Here is a 25155-nt window from a genome sequence, read left to right as displayed (position 1 = left end):
TCATCAATTTTTAATGACAAGTTTTTAATGTCTTTATTATGTACGGATATTTAGAGACTTGGCAATAGGACTATTTTCGTCTACTTCTTTTCCCCGCCTGCATATTTACATACTCCACAAGGCGATAGCACACATGCGTAAAAATCAAAATGCAAGACCGGAATTGCTGCTACATCGACTGACAAATAGCCTGACCCGCAAGGGAGTGCTGCTACATCGACTGACAAATAGCCTGACCCGCAAGGGAGTGCTGCTACATCGACTGAGGGTTTGGTTGGGGCAGGCAGTCTATCATTATTAAAAAAAAAAAATTCCGGTCTTGCATTTTGATTTTTACGCATGTGTGCTATCGCCTTGTGGAGTATGTAAATATGCTCCCCGCCTGCATATTTACATACTCCACAAGGCGATAGCACACATGCGTAAAAATCAAAATGCAAGACTGGAATTGCTGCTACATCGACTGACAAATAGCCTGACCCGCAAGGGAGTGCTGCTACATCGACTGACAAATAGCCTGACCCGCAAGGGAGTGCTGCTACATCGACTGAGGGTTTGGTTGGGGCAGGCAGTCTATCATTATTAAAAAAAAAAAATTCCGGTCTTGCATTTTGATTTTTACGCATGTGTGCTATCGCCTTGTGGAGTATGTAAATATGCTCCCCGCCTTTCATATATTTTACAAAAGAAAATTAATAATTTGTAACGGCAAATTAAGAAAAATAAAAAGTTATAAAAATTAAAAATCCTTCACTGTATTAAAGAATGTCTTTATATAATAATAAAAAAAAAAAACCAATGACGAAATTATATTTTTAAAAAAAATTAATTTGATAATTATCGAATCCCATTTAAATCCCCTAAATAATTGGGGAGGTTGCTCAAAATTTATATGTTTATAGTTTTTGAACATTAAGAGATTATTGCATGATATTAGAGACTTAAGTTAATGAACTTAAATTTAGTTTAAAATGTTAAAAAAATGTATTTATAAATGTTATAAACTCATCATTCTCACACCAGTGGTATAAATGGGAAGTCAACATTTTTAAGGGTTTATTTTTAGCAGACTCCGATTATTGCAATACTTTTGAAAAGCTTTACATAAACATGAATATATAAATGTTTGGAGTTTGCTTCATGTCGTTACATAAAGTTAAGTTCTCAAACAAAAACAAAAAGCTTGCTACGGGCTTGATTTTAAATTTGTGATTGGAATCTGGTTGTTTAAATATTGTGATTTGCACTTTTGTTATTTTTTTTACTTTAAATTTTTTGAAAATTTAAAATAAAAAAAGTAACAAAAATTTACTGAAAAAAAAAGAACTTGATGTTATTTCATCTGTATGATAAAACAACATCAAGACAATTTTCTTCACAATCGACCATATAATTTTAAACTTGAAAGTGTGCTTTTTTGAACCATCCTACTAAATACGCTATATCAAATAAATTAAAATAAGCGGTTTTTGCGGTTATAAAAAGTTATAAATTTTTTTTCGAGTTAAATACTTTTACATTATACTTTTTTAACTTTAATTTTTTTTTTCAAATTTTTTTTAGTATTATTATTCAGTGATCAAATACAAATACAATAATCTATTTATAATTTGATGAAGAGGTGCTACACCAGGCCCCCCTATGCTGACGAACATGGAGATACAGAAGCTACAGACAAAGCAGCAATTGTATCTATAAAGTTACTTTCTTATGTTGTTTTTGAAAGCGTTGATGGATTGAGCGTTCACTGCTTCTTGCGAAAGCGCATTCCATGGGGCGACAATTCTATTTGAATAAAAGTTATATCCTCGCAGTTTTTACCATCTGACGTTCTAGTTTATGGTTATGGCCTCTTAGAATATCTTTACTTATCTTAACTTTTTGAAATTTTTTGCGGAACGACAAAACTAACAAGCTCGAGTTTACGAGTGATTTTGAATTGCTTGATAAGATCTGCTCTTTTGCGGTGTTCTTCAAGAGTTGTTAAACCGAGCCGTTGGATTAATCTTGGTGTTATTTACATCAGTTGTTTGAAAGTTTTTTTTTGAAAGACTGTCTATTTTAATGTTCTTGCTTTGGAAATGGCTCTACATTTTGCAATTTTATTCTAAGTTTTGTATTTTGGCTTCCTTTATTCAGCGTGGTTGTTAAAAACCAATCTAACAAAAAAAATTAATTTTATTTTCTGAGTGGTTGTTTCGACCAGAGCTGACCATTGCCGTCCCAAATGGGAGTGAGGGGGTATCCCCCACCCCAAAGCTATTATATATGCATTTGAGTTAGCACATTTAGTTGGCAAGTTTTGAAGTATTGTTGGCAAATATCAAATATCGAGGACCCTTTTTTTTGTGTGCGTGTGTCTCTAGTTGGCAAAAAACACATAGGACCCCCTCCTCAATCAGAGACCTCTTCGGGACGGCTCTGACAACAACCACGCTGAATAAGAGAAGCGAAAAGCAGCAACATAACTACAAATATGCCCGGCTCGTTTACGGTAAATTTTTATCAGGCCCACTAACTTATTTCCTCCCGAAAAAAAATTAATACTGAAACAAATAAATCAAAAAAATGTTTTCAAAGCTTTTATGCAAAAAATCTTTCTTTCTAAAAAGTTATAAACCCCAACTTTAAAGAAAAATAAAATATTAGAGAAAAAAAGTAAGGGTACGACCTCCTTGCCCAGGAAACAAATTTAACATGCACATTCATCGGGACTACACGAATGCTTTCAAGATAAAGTAAAATCAAAGTAAAGCTGGAATGATAAAGTAAAACTAAAAAAAAAAAAAGATTCAAAAAAGTGGAGTTCTCTCCCGTGCTCTGAAAACAATTTTAAATGGTACTTTTATTAAGTTTACACAAATGCTGGAAGGTTTACACATGCATGAATTACCCATAGCTTAGAAATTATGCCCCCTTTCCCCATCTTCCCCCGACAAACTTTTATTATGGCCATTAACCTAATCTGCTAAACAAACAAAAAGAAATATAAAATCAATGATTATTTAGCAGCCCCTATTAGTACTCATGCGACAGGGAGCCCGTCTCTATACTACTAGTATAGGCTATATTTGCCCCTAATTATAATAGAACTACCCTTTACAATATACGTGAAAAAAAACAGGCAATGGATTTGAATACGCTACCTATCTCAAAATTTATGTTAAACCAACATGAAATGACTGTTCTTTGGGGAAGTAAATAATATAACTTACTTTTTACTTACTTACCAAGTAAAGTATAAAATTTCAAAGAAAAAATTACTTTTATTTGTAAAAATAAATAATTTTTTTCAAATTACTTTTGTGTACGCTGTTTTTGCTAATTACTTACTTTTACACGTAAAAGTAATTTGTTTTTACGATGTAGTTTTATTTTACTTTGTAAAGTAATAATGAAGCAAAAAAGCAACAAATTTGTTAGACTATTTTCACTTTACTCTTTAAATTAAGCTGAAATGCGCAATAAATTTGTTAGATTGAAATAAAATAATATGTTAGACATAAAATTATGTCAAAATATGTCCGTAGAAAATATGTCTGACATATTTTATGTCAGCAGAAAACAATTCAGACATAAAATTATGTCAAAATGTGTCAATAGAAAATATGTCTGACATATTTTATGTCAGCAGAAAATAATTCAAACAAAAAATTATGTCAAAATATGTCCATAGAAAATATGTCTGATATATTTTATGTCAGCAGAAAATAATTCAGACATAAAATTATGTCAAAATATGTCGACAGAAAATATGTCTGACATATTTTATTTCAGCAGAAAATAATTCAGACATGAAATTATGTCAAAATATGTCGACAGAAAATATGTCTGACATATTTTATTTCAGCAGAAAATAATTCAGACATAAAATTATGTCAAAATATGTCGATAGAAAATATGTCTGACATATTTTATGTCAGCAGAAAATATGTCTCAGACATATTTGACAGATAACGACCCTGCTTATTAGAATTAAAAATTTGAAGTCAAAAAATCGAAATACTTTTTATAACAATAATAAATTTATGTAACTTACGTCACAAAAACCAAATTTCTAATGGTAGTGGTTTTGCATTTTCAAATGATTTTTGAAACTGTTTGATACTGGATTACTTCTTTGAAACTGTTTGATACTGGATTACTTCTGATCAAAAGCTTGGTACTGGTTCATCATAACATTCTTTCTAGATATTTTTACTGTATGGTTCAATTTAACTTTGCATATTTCCTTATTTAGACCCTCCTTCCTGACCCTAAACGTGAGGACGATGAGTCGAATTATTTAATTTATAAATACAAACTAGTTATGTATTCATCGACAGATTTCAAATTTTATGTTTAAATTATCTAGTGTTGAGTTTTATGACTATGTTAAGTTTGTGGCCTCTTCAAATTGAGAGAGATGGGGGGGGAGGGGGTTTCTTCACATGGTCATAAAAACTGAACACTGAATAATTTAAACATAAAATTTGAAATCTGTCGAAGAATACATAAATAGTTTACATTTATAAAAAAATAAATAATTCAACTCATTGCCATCACATTTAAGGTAGGGAAGGAGGCTAAGATTTTAGAGTTTCTTGTTACCATTCTCCTATCACAGTAATTTTTTTTTGTGAAGAATCTTTTCGTCATACATATGAACGCAAAAAAATTTGGAATACTCTTTTTGTTTAAAAGTTAGTTATTTCAAACACTTAACAACCTTCCTAGGCCACTGCTATATATATATAGATATATATATATATATATATATATATATATACTTTCTATAGAGATCCTATAGAAAATATATATATATATATATATATATGTAGGGCCTGTATATAGATATATATATATATATATATAAATATATATATATATATATATATATATATATATATATATATATATATATATATATATATATATATATATATATATATATATATATATATATATATATATAACCTTCCTAGGCCACTATATATATATATATATATATATATATATATATATTAGGGATATGACTTTTTTGCAACCTACTAGGCCTGTATCGTAATTCAATGAACTTTTATGTAAAAAGAACGAATAGATGTTTCATTTTGACATATTTTGAAAAAAGGTCACCCCAAAACCAAAAAATCGAATTTTCAATAGGTACACTTTTGTACAGTAAATGAATATTAAAGGCTGAAGATGTTGTAAGAGTCATACTCCTGTTGTTATTTTATTTATTTATGCAACATGTACTGTGATATAACAAAAAACATTATGTGATATATAATTATACAAGTATTACAAAATTAACAGTATCAAAGCGTCTAGTACAACAATATACATAACTGTCTGTGTCTATAGGCCTACTGTGTTTAGTACATGGGTCACATGATGCTCACGTCTCATAAAGAGTCTAGCGCTTATTACTTAGAATGAATCGAAGTTGCAGTTTGTCTTTCTTTCTGCAGGAAGCATACAGGTCTTGCATCACCTTGATTACACGTTCAGCTATCTGATTACTTCGTGGTATGTCGATGACGGATGGCTCTTTCTTCCAGTGATTTTTGAATGACTGCAATGCCTTTTTGTAAGGCTTCAATACATCAGATAAATTCTTGAAGTCATTGTCATTGTACTTTTGACTACTAAACCAATGTTCTGCCCACTCATATGAAATGAACCTGCAAACCTTCTCCAAATTCTTTCTCGCTTCAGGCATAAGAATGAACGCCAGAATGGCGAGAATGGCTCTTGAGTTCCATCTGGCATTGCTCATATTAGGAATGTTCTGAAAGTGAATCAGAGGGAAGTTTCTTTGTCCTTCATAGAACCTAAACACTCTTGTTAAATGGTACAAAAACTTCATATCGTCTCTCCACCCTGATTTATCAAGAATTTCTACAGTTCCATTCACAAACTTATCCTTCAGTTCATCATACTTATTCAACAGTTCAGACACAAATGGGTATTCAATGTTTGGAGATTTGGTATCACCCCCAAGTTCTTCGTCCATCACCAGACGGAGAATCCTGTCTAGTACGTGATGCTGACAACCGATAAATTGTGGTATTGTGACACCCTTTAATTTAAACATACGTTGCAACTTCACAACAACTCCATTTCTCTTCCCAGTATTGACGTTTGTTGTATCAGTAATGATCATCTTAATTGAATTCCACAAATTGTATTCATCAATAAGTTTGGCAATTTTTTCAGCAACAGTTTCAGCTTTGCCATCTTTTAAACGCAGTGCATCAAGTTTCACGTCAGTTCTTTCATTCTGAAGTACAACTACCTGATATTCCTTATCATCTATTCGTTTGCCGTCAAAGTGTAAGGACCACTGTTCCATTTTAAGTTGTTGTATCATTTCTTTTTTTAATTTACCTGCCTCTTTGAATATGGACTTGTAAATTGCTGATTGACTTGGAGTTGGAATATCAATACCTTGTTGTGATAATACATTGCATATTTTAGCAGCTTTCTTTGTGGAAACTCCACTTGCTGTAACCATACTTACAGCAAATTTACTTTTGTAGTGCTTTCTAGTTTTTTTCTGAGTGTCCTCATCATCGTCTTTATCACCGTCGTCGTCTTCATCATCTTCACTCTTACTTTTGCAGTTTTCAGATTCAGTACCACTGTCTGTGGTAGACAGGACTTGTGATGTGGAAGGTATTGCTGTTCCAGACTGGACTTTCCTTCTCTTGGAAGGGTGAATGGTTTCTTTACTTGCCACTTGTCCTGTTGAGTACCCCACCTGTCCTTTACTTTCTTTTTGTAGGTGGTATAGACGTTTATCTTCCGAGGATAACCACTGGCCATTCACTTTCGTGATGTCAAATAATGCATTGAGAACATCATATTTTCCACGCTTGACACATTCATCATAGACCTTCAGCACCTTCATAAGCTTTGCTCTTATCACTTGATCAGACACACGCGATAATGCTACAACTACTTATACTTCGTACACTTACAGCGTCTTTAGTTCGCTACAGTAGTTCCTTATTAGCTCAGTTACACGCAGAGTACTTCATAGAACTATTCACATTATCAACACTGAGCTCTGACAGCAGCTCGCTTATATAATTATTTAGAGCTTCCAGAATGTTCTACTAAGTTCTATAATCTTCTACAGTCTGTTACAGTCGTCTATATCACCGTGGTAACACAATGACGTTATCACATAACAATTCCAAGTATTTGCCGGCACACGGCCGTTTCGTTGCCATGGTAACGTGTGACGTTATATTTATAAATTCATAACAAAATAATGAAATAAATAGAATTAAGCTGAGAATTAAGCTTAAGATTAAAACATCGGTCAAAAATGAATGTATAAAAATGGTAAATCAAATTTTTATTTTGGGGGTGACCTTTTTTTGTTGCAGAAAGCTATTTGGGCCTTTTTTCATGATTTTAGGTAAAAGTTCATCGATTTATGATACAGGAAACATTGTATTTGAAAAAAAATTAAAAAGTCATATCCCTAATGTATATATATATATATATATATATATATATATATATATATATATATATATATATATATATATATATATATATATCCATATATATATATATATATATATATATATATATATATATATATATATATATATATATATATATATATATATATATCCATATATATATATCCATATATATATATATATATATATATATATATATATATATATATATATATATATATATATATATATACATCCATATATATATATATATATATATATATATATATATATATATATATATATATATATATATATATATATATATATATATATATATATATATATATATATATATATATATATATATATATATATATAGAACTATTGGCGCTTAAAAAACTGAAAAAATGTTGATGTTTAAAAATCTGTTAAAGGATTGTTACATTAAAGAAAATGTTAAATGACTGCTTATGTTTAAAAATTACTTTACGATTTGTTATTAAGCGTTACTTTAAAATGTTATCCACAATATTATATTAAATATATTATTATGTGTTATTTAAAAATATTATCAATTATAATATAAGTTGTAACACATTAAAAATGTTGTTACATATTTTTTTTTTTTTAAAAAAAAACATTTTATCTTGAAAAAATACCTTTAAAGTAGACTTTGTTTTTCAGACAGGTTCTCCTCGTTTATATTAGAAAGGTTCTCCTCATTTGTTTCAGGTAAAAAGCAACTTAAATTTCCAGATAAAATAAGTAAGCTTCCTATTATAACAAATGGCAGTGTTTGATGAAACTGCACTAAGTATTGAGTAATCCAAGGTGAGACTGCTGTGCCTATTACAGCAGCTGAAATACAAACACCTAAACCCTGAGATCTAAAGCATAAAAACCCAATACATCTTAAAAAAAGTGAAACAAAACCATTTAAATAACTAATCTAAAATCAATCCAAAATATTAAAAAAATTATTTTTAGAAATGCTCAAACCTTACTGCTGTAGGATATATTTCTGTCGACCAAATATATATAACATTGAAGGAGATATTTGCTAAAAACTTTCCTGAGGTACCAATTAAAATTCTGATCCATGAAAAATCTTTAAAAATTCAAAATAATTGTTAAAGTACTATGTTATAAATAATTGTTAACATGTTTTACAATAATTTTTTTTTTTTAACAATTTAACTTTAAACAACACTTCAGTTACCCTAATTAAGTTCCTATAAAATAAAAGAAACAGTTTGAAACACTTGAAACTTAAAATAAAAACATGAAATCTCTAAAGCACTTATTGAGAAATCTAGATGAATAAGAGTTTTATAATCTAAAAGGTATCAAGAGCAAAAAAGCATAAGGATCCAATTTTGGTAAAATAATCTTTTTTTGTAATCAATCCAAATATGATAACAGTATTTCATACAAAGATGGCTAAGGGATTACCATAGGTAGAGAATAGAATAAGCCAAATAAAAAGCAAGCTTAACACTTGCCTTTGCCTTCAAGAAAATTAGTAAGATTGCTTACATTCATAAATATAATTCATTCATTCATCAAATAGTGATTCATTACTATATCATCCATATATCAACATTGTTATAATAAAAATTTAAACCAAGCTACAGTTTTTTTGGTTCAAAGTTTGCCATAATAAGTCTGCCAATAAATGGTATTACATTTCAAATCAACTACCTGTTCTAAACAATCAAAAATTGATGACTTTATATCAAGACTGGAATATATGGATCAGCTTACCGTCATCAGAATCATCATCATCAAAACCATCAGCAAATATTTCAATATCAAATATATATAAATATTTTAATATTTACATATATTTGATATTTAAAATAAAAATTTTAAACCATCGCTACCAAAGGCTACTAGAAATAAAGATTCCATCTAGAACAACTTAAATACTACAAAGGACCATCACCAAAGTTATTATAAAAGCAATCCAATTAAAATGATTAAATCCAATTAAAACAGAAATGAGATCTGGCAAACACTTTTCCAGGAACATTAACATTGCTTAGATCACAACCTGGAAATAAGTCAACTGACTTAACTGTGTAATAAGTTACAGAGTTATTCATTTTCATATGCGTATCTATTCATTCTTATATACGTGTTTATATGCGAGTCAACTACAGATAAAATCTCTAATATAATTTTATATAAACAACAAATAGGCTTTTATGTTTTTATATAGATATATTTAAAATATAATTAGGTTGTTGCCACTGCTGTTTATTTAAAAAATGGTTGTCGAGCTAGTGCTAGATTTATGTAACTACGCATATGGTTGTAAAATGTAATTAAATTAAGGTCTATAGTATCCATAATATTTTTAAGTTTCCTGATTAAATAACCTCATCCATGTTTCGAGGTCTTTCTCCCTGTTTGTAAGTATGTTTTAAAAAAGAAAAAAATTCTTCTATTGGATAAGCTGTGGCGTGTATGCTTGCAGATACTAAACAGACATGCCATGAGAGGCTAGTGTTTGCCTAACAGAAAGACACCAGTGGAACTTACAATTGTCCCATAACACGCAATGGCGCTTCCACATTTGCATTCCTAATTGCTGATGCCAACATTGTAGTAATGAAAGTACAAATGTACATGCGGTAGTGCATGGTATTACATGCAAAGCAGTAAGTGCATGGTAGTACATGTAGTTAGTACATGCGAAAGTACATGCGGTAGTGGTGTAGTGGTAAAGCACTCGCTTCATAAGCAGGAGGTTCCAAGTTCGATCCCCACCACATCCCTGGTAGTACCGCGCTCAACTTGTTTCTCCGCGCAGCGCCCTTGTTTGTCGAGGTTCGTGTTTCGGAGTTAAAGAGTTGAGAGAGGGTTATAACCACTATTGCCTCCTCATCTGTAGTGGCCTTCTTGGCCTTGAGGAGGTGAATAACAAAAAAAATAATAAAAATAATAAAAAAAGAATCTGCATTGCAGCCTCCACTTTTTATTTCATAAGCTAGCACTCCCATTGTTGAAACAGCACAAATCAAACTAACATTCTTGCCAGGATTCGCAGACAACTGTAAAATTGCTGGCAGACCTCTTAGCAAATGACTATATGTGCTGTTGGTGTGCACATCCAGTTTCATCTGTTGGTACATCCAAATAAATAAATTTGAAATTCCGTTAATTTCACTTGCAAACGCATAGCGTGCATCAATAACTCTGTTGGTTTTGATCTTCAGGCACATGCACAACATGCTTTCTTGATAAATCTGAGCGCTTGAGTTAATTTGAAATAGCAGGCTGAGACATGTTGAAGCTGCAGAAAGATTTTTTTTTATTGCTTCTTGCGAACAAAGATTGTTTTCTTGTACGTATAATTCAATAATATTTTTAATTTGAGTGTTTATAGGTCTTTTACCTCATTTTTTATCAGAAAACGACTTGAATGCATTCATGTCATTGAATTCCCCTCTGTTTAACTTAACGACAAAATTTTGAACTGCGCGCTTAGATAAATTAAAAGAAGTAAAAATGCTTATTGTTGATTCATTTCTTTTAATTAATTGCTTAAGCATTCAATGTGCTCTTTTGTAACATTTTTCTTTGCTATACGATTGGCAATGCTATTTTCTCTTCCACCCATAGGGTAAATAATTGAATATTAATAATAATTATAAATAATTAAATTTAAATCTAGATAAATGAATAATTAGATAAATAATAATATAAGCAATCAATTAATTTAATAATGAAAATAAATAAAGGCCTAATATTAAACAAAGTAACAAAAAGAGGGGAGTTTGTACCGTAAATAAACCACCATTGAATGTAAAAAGTCTTCGTCTCAAGCATTTTTAACCTCATTTACCAGGAAACAAAAACAATTATATGCATTTTTAAAAAGCACAGTTTTGAAAAAACTGTGCTTTTTAAAAACGCATATAAGAATGAATAAATACGCATATAAGAATGAATAAACATGCATATAAAAATGAATAGATGCACATATAAGAATGAATAACCCTATAAGAACCATGAGTGCTTAAAACATCTGATATAAAACTTGTCATGTCAAAAAAGGTAAAATAACTAGAAAGAGCATTCTAGAATCCTAGAATCAAAAAAGAGTATAAATTGAGAAAGACATAACTTGAAATCATTAAAAAAAAAAAAGCCTTTATAGCCAATGCCAACAATTACAACAAGTAATTTATTTTCCACAAATTATTTTATTTTTAGTAGTATTATTAACAATAATAATAATAATAACAACAACAACAACAACAACAACAGCAACAACAACAAAACAACAATAATTATAACAATAATAATAAAATTAATGCAAATTAAAGTAATCATAAATTATGTAAAAATAGTAATCATAAATTATGTTTAAAATCGTAAACATAATTCCTTCGAATTGATTTTGTTTAACATGAAGAAAATGTATTTTAAGTTGTTGTTTTTTGAACTATTTAAAAATCCATACAAGACTCCTGCTCCATTAAGCAGCAAAATGCTTACTATACTTTTGCGTTTTACATAATGGCACATTTAGCGTTCCATTATATGAATCTACTTTCTGTGAAAAAGATTTAAATGACTGGAAGTTTATTATTCTAATGAATTGACGCTGAGGCAATAGCAACTTGTTAAACCGATAGTTTCCAACTTGACCCCAAACTTGACAACAATAAATTGAATGAGATGAGAATAATGCATTGTAAATATTCTCAAGTGTAACTTAATCAACATAATGACGAATTATCTAAAGCTTATTGTTAGTTCAAGATCCTTGCAATTGAGCTCCTCAATGTGAATGCTCCATGAAACATTGCAGTCAATTAACGCACCAAAATATTTATTAACTATCAAAGGATATAGCTGTTTACTATTAATTTTGATTATAGTTTTAATATTTTTGTAGAAATTTTTTGTTTCTCCAAGATGAAAAAAAAGTTAGTTCAGTTTTTTTGATATTAAGACATATTAGAAAAGCATTTTACCAGTAAACTATACCTTTTAAATCCGAATTTATATTTTTACATTAAGAATGATACAATTTTGATGCAAGTATCATAAGCAAACAGATGAGAAGTGAACTGAGTTGGTTAGGTTAGTGCATGGAAGTTTGGAGCCATTTTTAAATATTTTTTGGAAATAATAGTAGACTGAAAATTTAGATATTCAAAATACTGTTGATAGTTACTGTTGGAAGGTGAATTAGTAAAGTTTTTGATATTTATAAGATCATTAATGCCTTTCCAAAACTTGCAAAGATTTTTTATATTTTCTAAGAAAAAAAAATGTTAATGAACTTTTTTATCAAGTTTAATTATTTTCAGCAGACAAGTTTATTTATTTTGAAGTATTGTTATTGGTTCATATGACATAATTAAAATTATTCTCTTTAGGGTCTTTACGTGCTCAATAAACCAAGCAGTATTTCCCGACAAACTCAAAATAGCTAGAGTTACCCCAATTTTCAAAGGAGGAGAACTTACAAACCTCAGTCATTATCGCCCAATATCAGTTCTCCCAGTTTTTTCAAAAATTTTAGAAAGAATATTATATAATAAAATTTTTAACCACTTATCAGAAAACAAAATATTATATAATAACCAATATGGATTTAAAAAAAATAATTCTGCAGAACATGCAATACTTCAACTAACAAGAAATATTGGTGATTCATTTGAAACATCGAAATACACATTAGGTATTTTCATAGATCTATCGAAAGCTTTCGATACTATAGATCATGAAATTCTTTATAACAAACTAGAACATTATAGAATCACTGGAAATACTTTATTATTACTAAAGAACTATTTAACTAATCGTAAACAGTTTATTAAAATAGACTCATCATTATCATCAAATTTATTAAATATAACTTGTGGAGTGCCACAAGGCTCAATACTAGGCCCATTGCTGTTCCTGATATACATCAATGATCTCTACAAAGCCTTAAACTTAATGACAATTATGTTTGCGGATGACACTAATCTTTTTTTAACCAGCAATGATCTAACAACATTATTTAGAAATATGAACACTGAGCTCATTAAAATCTCTGACTGGTTCAAATCAAACAAATTATCAATTAATATAGAAAAAACTAAATGGATGCTTTTTTACCCAAATTCAAAAAAAAAATTAATTCCAAGTATTACGCCACTTATTTTTGTTGACAATATTGAAATAAAGCGAACAAAAATTACAAAATTTTTAGGCATTTATATTGATGAAAATCTTAAATGGAAACACCACGTTAACAACCTAAATAACAAAATTGCTAGAACTATAGGAATATTATATAAATCAAGAAGTTTCTTAAATAAACATACTTTAACTCAATTATATTATTCCTTTATTCACTGCCATATTAACTACGCTAACATTGCTTGGGGTAGTGTGAACAAAAGTATACTAGAACCTCTTTATCGTCAACAGAAACACATTGCACGTCTTATAAACTTTAAAGACGGTTTTACTCATGCCAGGCCTCTCTTACTTGAAATGAATATTTTAAATATATATCAGTTAAACGTTTATAATATTTTATGTTTTATGTATAAATGTAAAACCAACGATTCCCCTTCTTCCTTTCATAACCTATACTCAATAAAAGAAAAAAACAAGTACAATCTACGAAATGATAATTCTATTCGACTATAATTTTTGCATACAAATTTTGGTAAATCTTGTGTTTCTTTCCGAGGAGCCTTTCTTTGGAATAAAATAGTTTTGAAACATTTTGACTTTTCTCATGAATGGACTTATACCTCTTATAAAAGGAAACTTAAGAAAATCATTTTGTCTATTGATAATATACTTTTATACTTTTAATAAGAAATTTATTTGAAAATTTCTATTTTTTATTTAAATTATGTTTTTCTTCTAATATTGTTAAACAGAGTTTTTTTTTATTTATTTTAAAATATGTAACACGTAAATTTGTAACGAATTTGCAGCGGTTCTCGACGACAAGACCTTAAGGTCTTCTACGAGTCTCCGCATTCTTTTTTTTTTTTATTATTTATAGTAAAAATCCTTACTTGTAATTGTTTATATTATTATATCTTAACTTGTAATTTTATAAATATTGAAGAAATGTAAAAAAGTAAAAAAAAAAAAAAAGAAAAAAAAGAAAAAAAAGTAGGATAGACAAGTTATTATTAAAAAAATATTAGCATGCAAAGGTGTAATTATAAGCATGCAAAGGTGTATATAAAAGTTAATAATATTTACGAACTATGTTTAATGAAGAAGTGATTTTTTCATTGAAATCTAAAACATTAAAAAAAGTAGTAATTCAAATTTGTTATCTAGTACATTAATGGCAAATTAATTTAAACGATTATAAAACCAAATAAAAGTAAAGAGAAATGTAAATTAAAAGTATAATAATAATAATAATAATAATAATACATGTAGAGATTATATATTATAATATACCAAAATTGATATTTATGTTTATTTTTTAAGCGAATGTAATGTTTTAGTAGCTTTTTACAGTTAATTAACTTTTTATAATTAAAACTTAAAATTTAATAGATTATTATTTTTATTATTACTAATTCTTTTTTTTTCTCTTTTAAAATTCTTTTAAAATTCTTTTTAATAATAGTTTAATAATTTAAGTCAATGAAAGTTAAAAAAAAAACTATCAAATTTATTTTTCTACTCTTTTTCTTTTTTCCATTATAAAAAAACTTATAAATAGTTTGTGTTCTGGGTTAAGTTACTATATAACTCTTAAATCTATTCTATATAATATAACTCTTAAATCTATTTGAGCTTGAAAAAGATCTCACTTCTGCTACATAATGAGCCTCTCAGTGGCTAGTGAACTTTAACTCGCACAAAACTCAATTTTTCAGCTTATCTTTATTCTGATAGTCTAAATCTTCCTATACTTATGAGCGGTAATGTACTCGATGAGTCATCTACCCTTCGTCTTCTAGGATTAACTATTACTTCCGATTTTTATTGGAAACTACAAATCAAACCCATAACAAAATTATCATCTGCTAAGATTAAATCTCTTTATTGCACTCACTTCTTTCTTACTCACTGATTCTATTATTTATCTCTATAAATCTCTAATTCCTCCTGGCATTGAATACTGTTGCCAGATCTGAAACGGATCTTCAAATGATGCCCTTTATTGTATAGACATAATGCAAAAATGCATTGTAAACATAGTTGGACCTGCTCTTGCAGCCAACTTTCAACCATTGTTACATGGTTGTAATGTGACATTTTAATCTCATCCTTTTAGTGCTCCAAAAATTATTTTTTGTCTAGTTTTTCCCCCCTTGAACACTAGTTATATTGAATTTGCTTCCTTCATCTTGCTTTCCTGAAGATGTTTAAAAATAATTTAATATTTCTCAATATTAAAATTGCTATTTCTTTCCAAAAAAAAATAATGACTAATGATGATTTTTTTTTATTTATTATGTTCTTAGGTTTATTTATTTATTCCATGCAAAAATAACTTACTGGCAGTATAAGGAACAAAAGCTAGTATAACAATGATAATGCCAGCAGCAACAGTTGAGACCATAGTCGTTCGTTTTTTACCAAATCTGTGTAAAAGTTTAACAAAGCTTATAATTTTTATAATACAAGAACATAAAACTTTGTTTAATTGAATAAAATATTTATAATTATAAAATATTTATAATTATAATACAAGAACATAAAACTTTGTTTAATTGAATAAAAAGGTGAGAAAATTATTAAGGTAAATTACAATTTTTTTTAACTCTGAAACCAAAAACCAAACTTAATTTTAAGAAACAGAAGCCATTTACCTATTACATACCCAGATGGATATTAAATTTGAAGGAATATCCACAAGACTCACTAAAGCAAAATCTCTATGAAGATTTCCACTTAGATTTTCAGCAAAAAGAGATATACCATAAAATGCAAGGCTAGCACTAAAACTAAACTCAAAATTTTAAGTTTACATTGTAAAATTTATACTATTTACTTTATGTATTTTAAAAACATATTTATAACTAAAATTTTAAATATTGATAATGATAAGTATTTAAAAAAATCTACATATAAAATAGTAAAGAATTTAAATTTATTTGAAGGGCTTATTGTGAAACAATGACAAGCCGCACTTTAAAAAAAAATGAGTTATTATCATTTTTATAATCATAAATAGTATACGCAATAGCCAAAAAAATATTAAGGCATAATTCTTAAAATTGGAGCTATAATTATAAAATCATCTTACTGTAAGCACTGATTTTATAGATTTAAATAAAACTTAATAGTCATTTTTCTTAAATATTTGTTTTTGTGGCTTGTCATTGTTTCACAATAACCCCTTCATTTATTAAAATACTTTTATAAAATTTTTTATTACACCTTTCTACTGAAAACATGTAATCTAAAACAAATTGCCTCGTGTCCAGCTGTCTTAAAAAATTGACTTTTCTAAGAAAAAGCTAGGAAAATTTAACTCTGATTTTAAATACTCTCTGCCTTGGAGAGCAAAAGCAACAGATAATTTCACAATGAAAGAATTCTTCCTAAGCAGATGTTAACTGCATCTTGTAGAAGTTACTATCTTTTATAAGGATTTCTACGCAAATACTTTAGTGGTAAGCAGAAAGTTTCTATTGACCAGCTTTGTAGCATTTCTTTATCTAATAGGATGGCATAGGTGTAAACCTGTGTTTTATTGATTTCTGCTAAGGTTGATAAACTTCAATTTTTTTACTAGTCTTTCCATGGAAGTGGCTCTGCAACTGTTATCTTCTAACAAAAGTAAAATTTAGTTTAATGGTTTTGGGCTGGTAAAAGATTTCCAAAACTCTCTGGTAGATCTTAGAATGGCTGAATTCTTTAAAAGTGGCATAACAAAACAATGCCAGAGGCATGCTGTAGAAGGAAGGTATCCATAATATTGCTTTTGTTGTAGAATATTGAGGCTAAATGAAGAGCCCTTTGATACGTCTTTGAGTAAATAAGTGGGACTGAGACAACTGTACAGCTCATTGCTTACGGTTACATGCACTGTCTATGATTTAGTCAAGTTCACTAATCACTACAAATGTAACAAAGTACCTAAAGTATCAAACATAAAAATGCAACACCGTGATCAAATTGTTTAAATCTATCCTTTACAAATATTTGTGGTCTTTCCAGTAACTTTTTATCACTTAAATTTTAACTCTTCTAAAATTGACCAACCTACTTTCTTTTTGTGAGACCAATTTAAATTGAGCTGTCTCATTTCTGAATCTCAGTGTTGATGAGTAATATCCTTTGATTCTAATACTCTAGACTTGATGACATAGATATATGGCTTTATGACATATATACACAACTTGGCGACATAGATATATGGTTGGATGACATACATACTTGACTTGATATCTACATACAACACTAGACGGCATACATACATGGCTTGGGCATAAACTTACTAATCAACCCACTACTTTATGGTGAAATCAGATTTGAATCTTCTGGTTATTTTTTTACTAGCTTTCTCTTCTTCACTTAATAACCTTACTATTGTTCTTTATTGTGTGTGTGTGTGTGTGTGTGTGTGTGTGTGTGTGTGTGTGTGTGTGTGTGTGTGTGTGTGTGTGTGTGTGTGTGTGTGTGTGTGTGTGTGTGTGTGTGTGTGTGCGAGTGTGTATATATATATATATATATATATATATATATATATATATATATATATATATATATATATATATATATATATATATATATATATATATATATATATATATTAGTGATGTACCGATAACACTTTTTTGGCCGATGCCGATGGATAGGAAAAGGCCGATACCGATGCCGATACCGATGAATTAACTAATTATTAAAGTTTTGAAGATATAAAGTCATAGAGCTTTAAATTGGGTAAATTTTTTCATGGAATCCATACTGGTAAACAAATACTTAGACCCAAATAAATAAACTTGCCTGTAAACAAAGTCAAAATAAACAATTTTTCTAAAAATTCTAAGCGATGCATAAAGTTTAGATTATTTATTATTTAATAATTATCAAAATGCAGGATAAAAGTATTAAAATGCCATCGGTAATGCATATCGGTAAATTAATAAAAAAAGGCCGATGCCGATACCGATACCGATTGTACAAAAAGTGGCCGATTAAGCCGATGCCGATGCCGATTAATCGGTACATCACTAATATATATATATATATATATATATATATATATATATATATATATATATATATATATATATATATATATATATATATATATATATATATATATATATATATATTTAGGTAGTTCAAAAAAAATATATATTTGAAAACTATCTGCATGCAGCTTAATGAATTCTATATGATAAAATAGGAACTAATACCGATCTATTATTTTTATAATCTCACTTTTTTGAGACCCAACCAGACATTTTTTTTTTAATAATATTAGGGACCTATTAAATGTTCAAGTTTTTTAAAAGCCCTGAAAATATTTTTTATTCAAAAAGCGTTTAAATCTGGTGTTTATTTTATCATAGAAAACACATTAAGATGCTTGCTGCAGATATTTTTCAAAAATATAGGCATACATGTACGTTTATGTATTTGTATATTTATGTATCTCTTTATTGTGTATGATTTTACACAATTGCAACTCAATCAAATTTAATAGCTCTAATAAAACTAAGTTGTACTAATGACAGATGTAACAACTGATACTGATGCCCAGGGTTGGGGTCAAATACATTTGATCAAATGCAAATACAAATTCAAATACAAATATATTTAGTCTGCATTTCCCAAATACAAATATTCGTACTTTACGTTATATAAAAGAATCAAAGAAAGTCTTTTAACAATTATCCTTTGAAAAGTTTTTTTACACTAAACAAAATAATAAAAAGTTTTTATTTTATTTTAGTGTTTAAAATGACAAACAAAAACAACAAACCTCAGAGTATTTTAAAAAAACCCTGAGTAACATAGTGTATGGATTTGCAAAGACATTTCAATCAAATACAGAATACAATTGTTTAAGAAATTTTTCAATCAAATACATACAAATACAACAAATTAGCCTATTTTTACCAAATACAAATACAAATTCAAATACGTATTTGAGCCCAACCCTGCTGATAACTTTAAAATTCAAAAAAAAATTTTACTCAGATAGGTAACTTTGTAAATAGATTTCTAAAAAAGCCTAATCAATTACCTTCACTCTTTTGTTTTTTGTCTCTGACTTGTGATTTTTGTTCTCTTTTAGGAAATTTAGATAATGCTACGATCTCTTAAAAACTTTCATTTAAGACTTCAACTATCTCTTTTAGGTAATTTAGATAATGCTATGATCTCTTTAAAACTTCCATTTAAGACTTCAACTATCTCTTTTAGGCAATTTAGATAATGCTATGATCTTTTTAAAACTTTCATTTAAGACTTCAACTATCTCAGATTCATACTTTTTACTATTAACTATTAATTTGGTGTTTATACATGTAATTGTGCTTTTTTTTATACATGTAATTGTGCTTTCCTTTATTCTAGTATATTTTTAGTAAATGATCATTAGATCATATGCTAAAAATATACTAGATTAAAGGAAAACAATTTCAAAATTTATTCCTAAAAAATCTAAAAAATTGCTTAAAAAAAAGCAGAAAAACACCAAAAAAATGCTAAAAAAAACATGATTTTTTTTTTTTTTTTTTAAGCATTTTTTTTTTTTTTTTTTTCTGCTTTATTTAAACCAATTTTTAATATATAAGACAAGGATAGTTATAGCAAAGTTTTAAATATTTACGACAAGGATGGTTATAGTAAAGTTGCTTCTTTGTTAGAGGAAGCTTCTATCCTTCTTCGCACAACTCAAAATTCAAATGCAAGCAAGCCACAGTCAAAACTCACAATAACCTCTAGATCACAAAGAGCTAGAGGAATGCTCAATGAAAGTGGTTCATCGAGTTTATTTAGGCGCATTAATTGAAACGATAAAATAAGATCATCATCACAATACAACAGCCAAATAGATAATTGTAAAATAGGCAATCAAAATAAAGCAAAAAAAAATGACAAAACTTTAAAACTTGCATTAATTTCATCTAAAAAAAAATGAAGAACAATTCCTGCAGTGGGATTCTGTTATTGCCAATTGAATTTTAATTATTAACGAAGCTGATAGTGAACAAGTAATAAGAGAGAAAATTAAAGAGGCATTGCATGATAAATTTCCTTTATTGGGTTCAGATGAATTTGATTTTGTTAAAGTATCACAAAAAAAATATCAAAGTTAAATAAATGCTCAGATATAGACTACTATTATTCTGTTGAAAAAAAATTTGCTGGACAAGGGCTTTTATATTTGCAACTAATACATGGTTACAATGATGATAGTGTCCATTACCATTATTTACAGCAAACAGTTTACAATTAGCTGGTCAAGAAAAAGTTATTGAAATTGATTTCAAAAACAATAAAATAGCAAACAGTCAACAGTTACCAGATCAAGAAAAGGTGAATGAAATTATTTTTGAAAACTATGATACACAGGAAATTAAAGAACTTTTATTAGCTTCATTTATAGCAAATAGTTCAGGATTAGTTGGTAAAGAAAAAGTTATTGAAATTGGTTTTGAAAGAAAAAGTATTGAGGAAATTAAAGAAAATCATCTTCAGGATCCAATTGAAATTTTAAGATTTCTTAAAAAAACAATGTTGAAAGGCAGAGTTCTAGATATTGAAAGCATAGCTAACACTTCTTAAAACATGTCTAAAGATTCTGAAGCAAACTTTAATTCTATTGATCGACAAAGTATTTTAATGTCAGCATTTTCAGAATCCATTGAGAATTTTTTAATTACATTTGAAGTTGATTTTATGGGAGAACTAACTAAGGATTATGGTGGTCTAAGGAAGAAGTGGCTAAAAGAATGTAATGGAATGATTAACAAGAGATTATTGAATAGTGGTTTGTGAGAACTTTTTGTTGAGGTATATTACTTTGTAGGTTTGTTCATTGGTATATCACTGTTTCAAGGAGAACAGCTACCAACATATTTACCAGAAAGCATTAATGCTATGATCTCTTTAAAACTTCCATTTAAGACTTCAACTATCTCTTTTAGGCAATTTAGATAATGCTATGATCTTTTTAAAACTTTCATTTAAGACTTCAACTATCTCAGATTCATACTTTTTACTATTAACTTAAGGCTGACAAAGATTCTTTTCTTAATTTAATTTATTATGTAGTTTAGATGTAAATTTAACCTTAGTTAGATAAGCCATAACACAGATAACTTTTCTAACAAGGGTTACAGCAACGAAATGTATAACAACAATTGAGAAAAATTTTTCAATTAAAAATAAAAAGAAACTAGCAGCTTACTTGAAAATAGTGGGGCTCTAAAGCTTGAGGAAGTAAGTACAAATATAACATAATATAAAGTACAACTTTTTATTTTAAGATGAATTGTTGTAACACCCCTTCGTTCAAATTATTCATATTGTTATTATATGCCTCCTAAGTGAGGAACTCTCACTCTCTCATTACTCTTACTCACAAAAGTATTACTCTCACTCACAAAAGTAAGTGCCACATACATCACTATAGCATTAAACCTGCCTGAATCTAAAACTAACTTATATCAACACACTAACTTTTAAGTTTAGATAAAGACTTAAGACTTTTAGCGGCCAGAAAAAATAAATACTGATTATTTATATGAAAAAAATCCTATTAAATACACTAACTATTTGGAAAAAAAATCTTCCCAACCGCACTAAAAATATACAAAAATAAAAAACAAAATTTATATATTAATTTAATCAGAAAAAATCTAAACATACTAAATAGATATTTGTGAAAAGGTGATGAGAAACATTTTGAAAGGAAAAAACACATATTTAATAGATGTTTTTTTCAAGTCAACAGCATTTGAAATGTTGTTTGCATTACACAACTTCACCTTGGGAAACTTTTTCTTGTTGCACTTTGCAATATTTTGAAGAACTTTTTCAGCCATATCTCTTTTATTATTTGCATGAAGCCAGCGTACAGATTCAGGAACAAATCTAGAGAAAAATATTTGATTAAATTTTTTTTTTACCAAGTTTACCATTTACTGATTACTAAATCACTAAAACCAATTATAATGCTACTAAAGAGATAAAAAAACAGTTTTACTTTTCAGATAAATTTAAAATATTCCGGTGAATATTTATGCTAGAATTTTAAATTAATTTTTGAAATTATGCATAATTATTTATGGCACATCCATAACTACATGTGACATGTGTAACTACATATCTATGTAGTTACACATAAACTACTAGATGTTATGTCACATAACATAACAATGTGATTATACAATTTTAATCATAATTTCAAAAAATCATTGATTATTTAAATAACAACTTGTAATTGAAAAGTTAATTTCATTATGCAATTATTTTTAAGAAAAAAACAAAAGTACTAAAAATTTAAAAGAAAGATATTATGGCTGCTTATCAACATTAAAAATCTTTTTTTTTTGTTAAAAATGTTATTCAAGTTAATAATCTTTAAAAGAATTTTTAATAGTTTTTTTAGTTATTTCATAGTTTATTGTTGTAAAAAAAAACACACAAAACGTGTAACATACGAAAGGGTGTTCATTTTTTAAAGATATAGTACCACTAGCATCTCTACCAATCACATCTGTATAGGTAAAAAAAGGTTTCACTGTCAGCTGTTTCAAACCAGCTTAAAATACATCCATTTGTAGATCAATTTTGTAGTGTCTATAAAGAAATAGCTCATAATAGGTCACACTTAACTTCCTAGGCTTTGTTACATTAAAACGTCATACATACATGTCATGATTTATGCATCAAAGGAAAATGATCATATAAAATTGTTCCTTACTTGTATGTAGCCAGCAATATCAAATAAGGTGTCGTCATTATCAATTCAAAAGCTCTCCATTTTGGTATTAACCATGATTGAAGTGACATAAAACTTAAAGCAAAAGAATAAACACACCAAAGAATGTTTAAGTAACTTCTACTGTTTGGTCCTAACATCTCTGACATTAAAACCCATTGAACATTAAAAGATCCTCCATGAAGTATACCAACTAGGAATTGTAATTGAAGAAAAACCCAAAAATTATGGATAAATGATGAAATGGTAGCAATAACTATGAATCCAAACCATGACGCATAAAGTACTTTTTTTCTACCATACCTAAACGAAAAGTTTTATAATATTTAATATATATATATATAAATATATATATATATATATATATATATATATATATATATATATATATATATATATATATATATATATATATATATATATATATATATATATATATATATATATATATATATATATACATATATATATGTATTTATATACATATAAGTATATATATATATATATATATATATATATATGTATATATATATATATATATATATATATATACATATATATATGTATTTATATACATATAAATATATACATATATATATATATAAATTAGTAAGAACACTTATCTAATTTTTGATTACTTCTAGTAATCAAAAGTACTATCTGCAGCATTATCTGCAGTAAGTACTAGAAGTAATCAAAAATTAGATAAGTGTTTTTACTAATTTATTATTGCTCTGTTCTTTTAGAAAATTGAGCACTCTATTTGTAGAAACACTAACATAATTTATAATTTATATATATATATATATATATATAGATATATAATATAATAAATATGTTACTGTTACCCGCAGTACCAGGAATTAGCTAAATGCTAATGTTTATAATATAATTTAATATTGCAACTCTGAGTTTCATGTGTTATCACAATCATCAGGCAAGTAGTAAAAGTTTAATTTTGCTATTATATTATAAACATTAGCATTTAGCTAATTCCTGTTACTGCAGGTAACAGTAACATATATATTATATAACTCTAGTTTATCTATTGAGCACTCTTTCAAGTATACAATATTATACATGATAATATAAAGATATTTTCTTTATTCATATATATATATATATATATATATATATATATATATATATATATATATATATATATATATATATATATATATATATATAATATATATATATATAGTCTTGGTCAAAAAAGCGTGCAAGATACACCATTATTTGACCATGCAAATAATACTTTTTTTCTAAATTTCAACACGGCTGTTTAAAATATAATATGAAAAGTCTAACATTTAAAAAATGCGCTGAAGCGTGTCAAGAATTTACTTTATTTTTAGACATTCCTTCCATAAATTTAAGTAACACAGACAAACACTGCAGTTTTTAATTAAGCAAATAATTGTTCAGTTTATTAAACTATTTCTAAACTTAATAAATTACAATTTATAAATGCCACATAACTATAGTTTCAAAAAATTTGCTAAAACAAAAAAAAAAGATCCAATTTGAAAATAAGTAATTTAGAATATTATAAAATAAGTCATTAAGATAACATCTATTAAAATTGTATATTTTAGTTATCCTTTTTTTTTTCTAAATGATGGAAAACTGTGTTGTTTGCTCATTTTCATTAATTTTTGCCCAGACCACATTTTTTTATTTTTCGATTGTATTTTACCTAGATGTAGTTTTTAGGCTTTTTCTTTAATATTGAAGTGTATTTGCAAAAGGTTTCACCTTACAATTTATGCAATAAGAATTATA

The 25155-nt window shown here is 27.7% G+C and overlaps 1 protein-coding gene across 1 annotated transcript in view; it reads right to left on the bottom strand.

Moving 5' to 3' along the window:
* Positions 1-25155, bottom strand: part of LOC101235834 (solute carrier family 22 member 15-like) — a 93856-nt gene that overhangs the window by 5909 nt on the left and 62792 nt on the right. Inside the window, exons 4-9 of the mRNA XM_065795326.1 lie at positions 23353-23673; positions 22296-22520; positions 16271-16405; positions 15957-16042; positions 8463-8571; positions 8123-8350 (exon numbers count right to left, since the gene is read on the bottom strand). Of these exons, the coding sequence (XP_065651398.1) occupies positions 8125-8350; positions 8463-8571; positions 15957-16042; positions 16271-16405; positions 22296-22520; positions 23353-23673 (1102 nt within the window). The 3' untranslated portion in view covers positions 8123-8124. The remainder of the gene's footprint in view (positions 1-8122; positions 8351-8462; positions 8572-15956; positions 16043-16270; positions 16406-22295; positions 22521-23352; positions 23674-25155) is intronic.

This window comes from Hydra vulgaris, chromosome 04 (genome assembly GCF_038396675.1).
Source record: "Hydra vulgaris chromosome 04, alternate assembly HydraT2T_AEP".
NCBI lineage: Eukaryota > Metazoa > Cnidaria > Hydrozoa > Anthoathecata > Hydridae > Hydra > Hydra vulgaris.
Note: the sequence above shows the minus strand (reverse complement) of the source record. Positions and strands in the feature narration are given on the sequence as shown.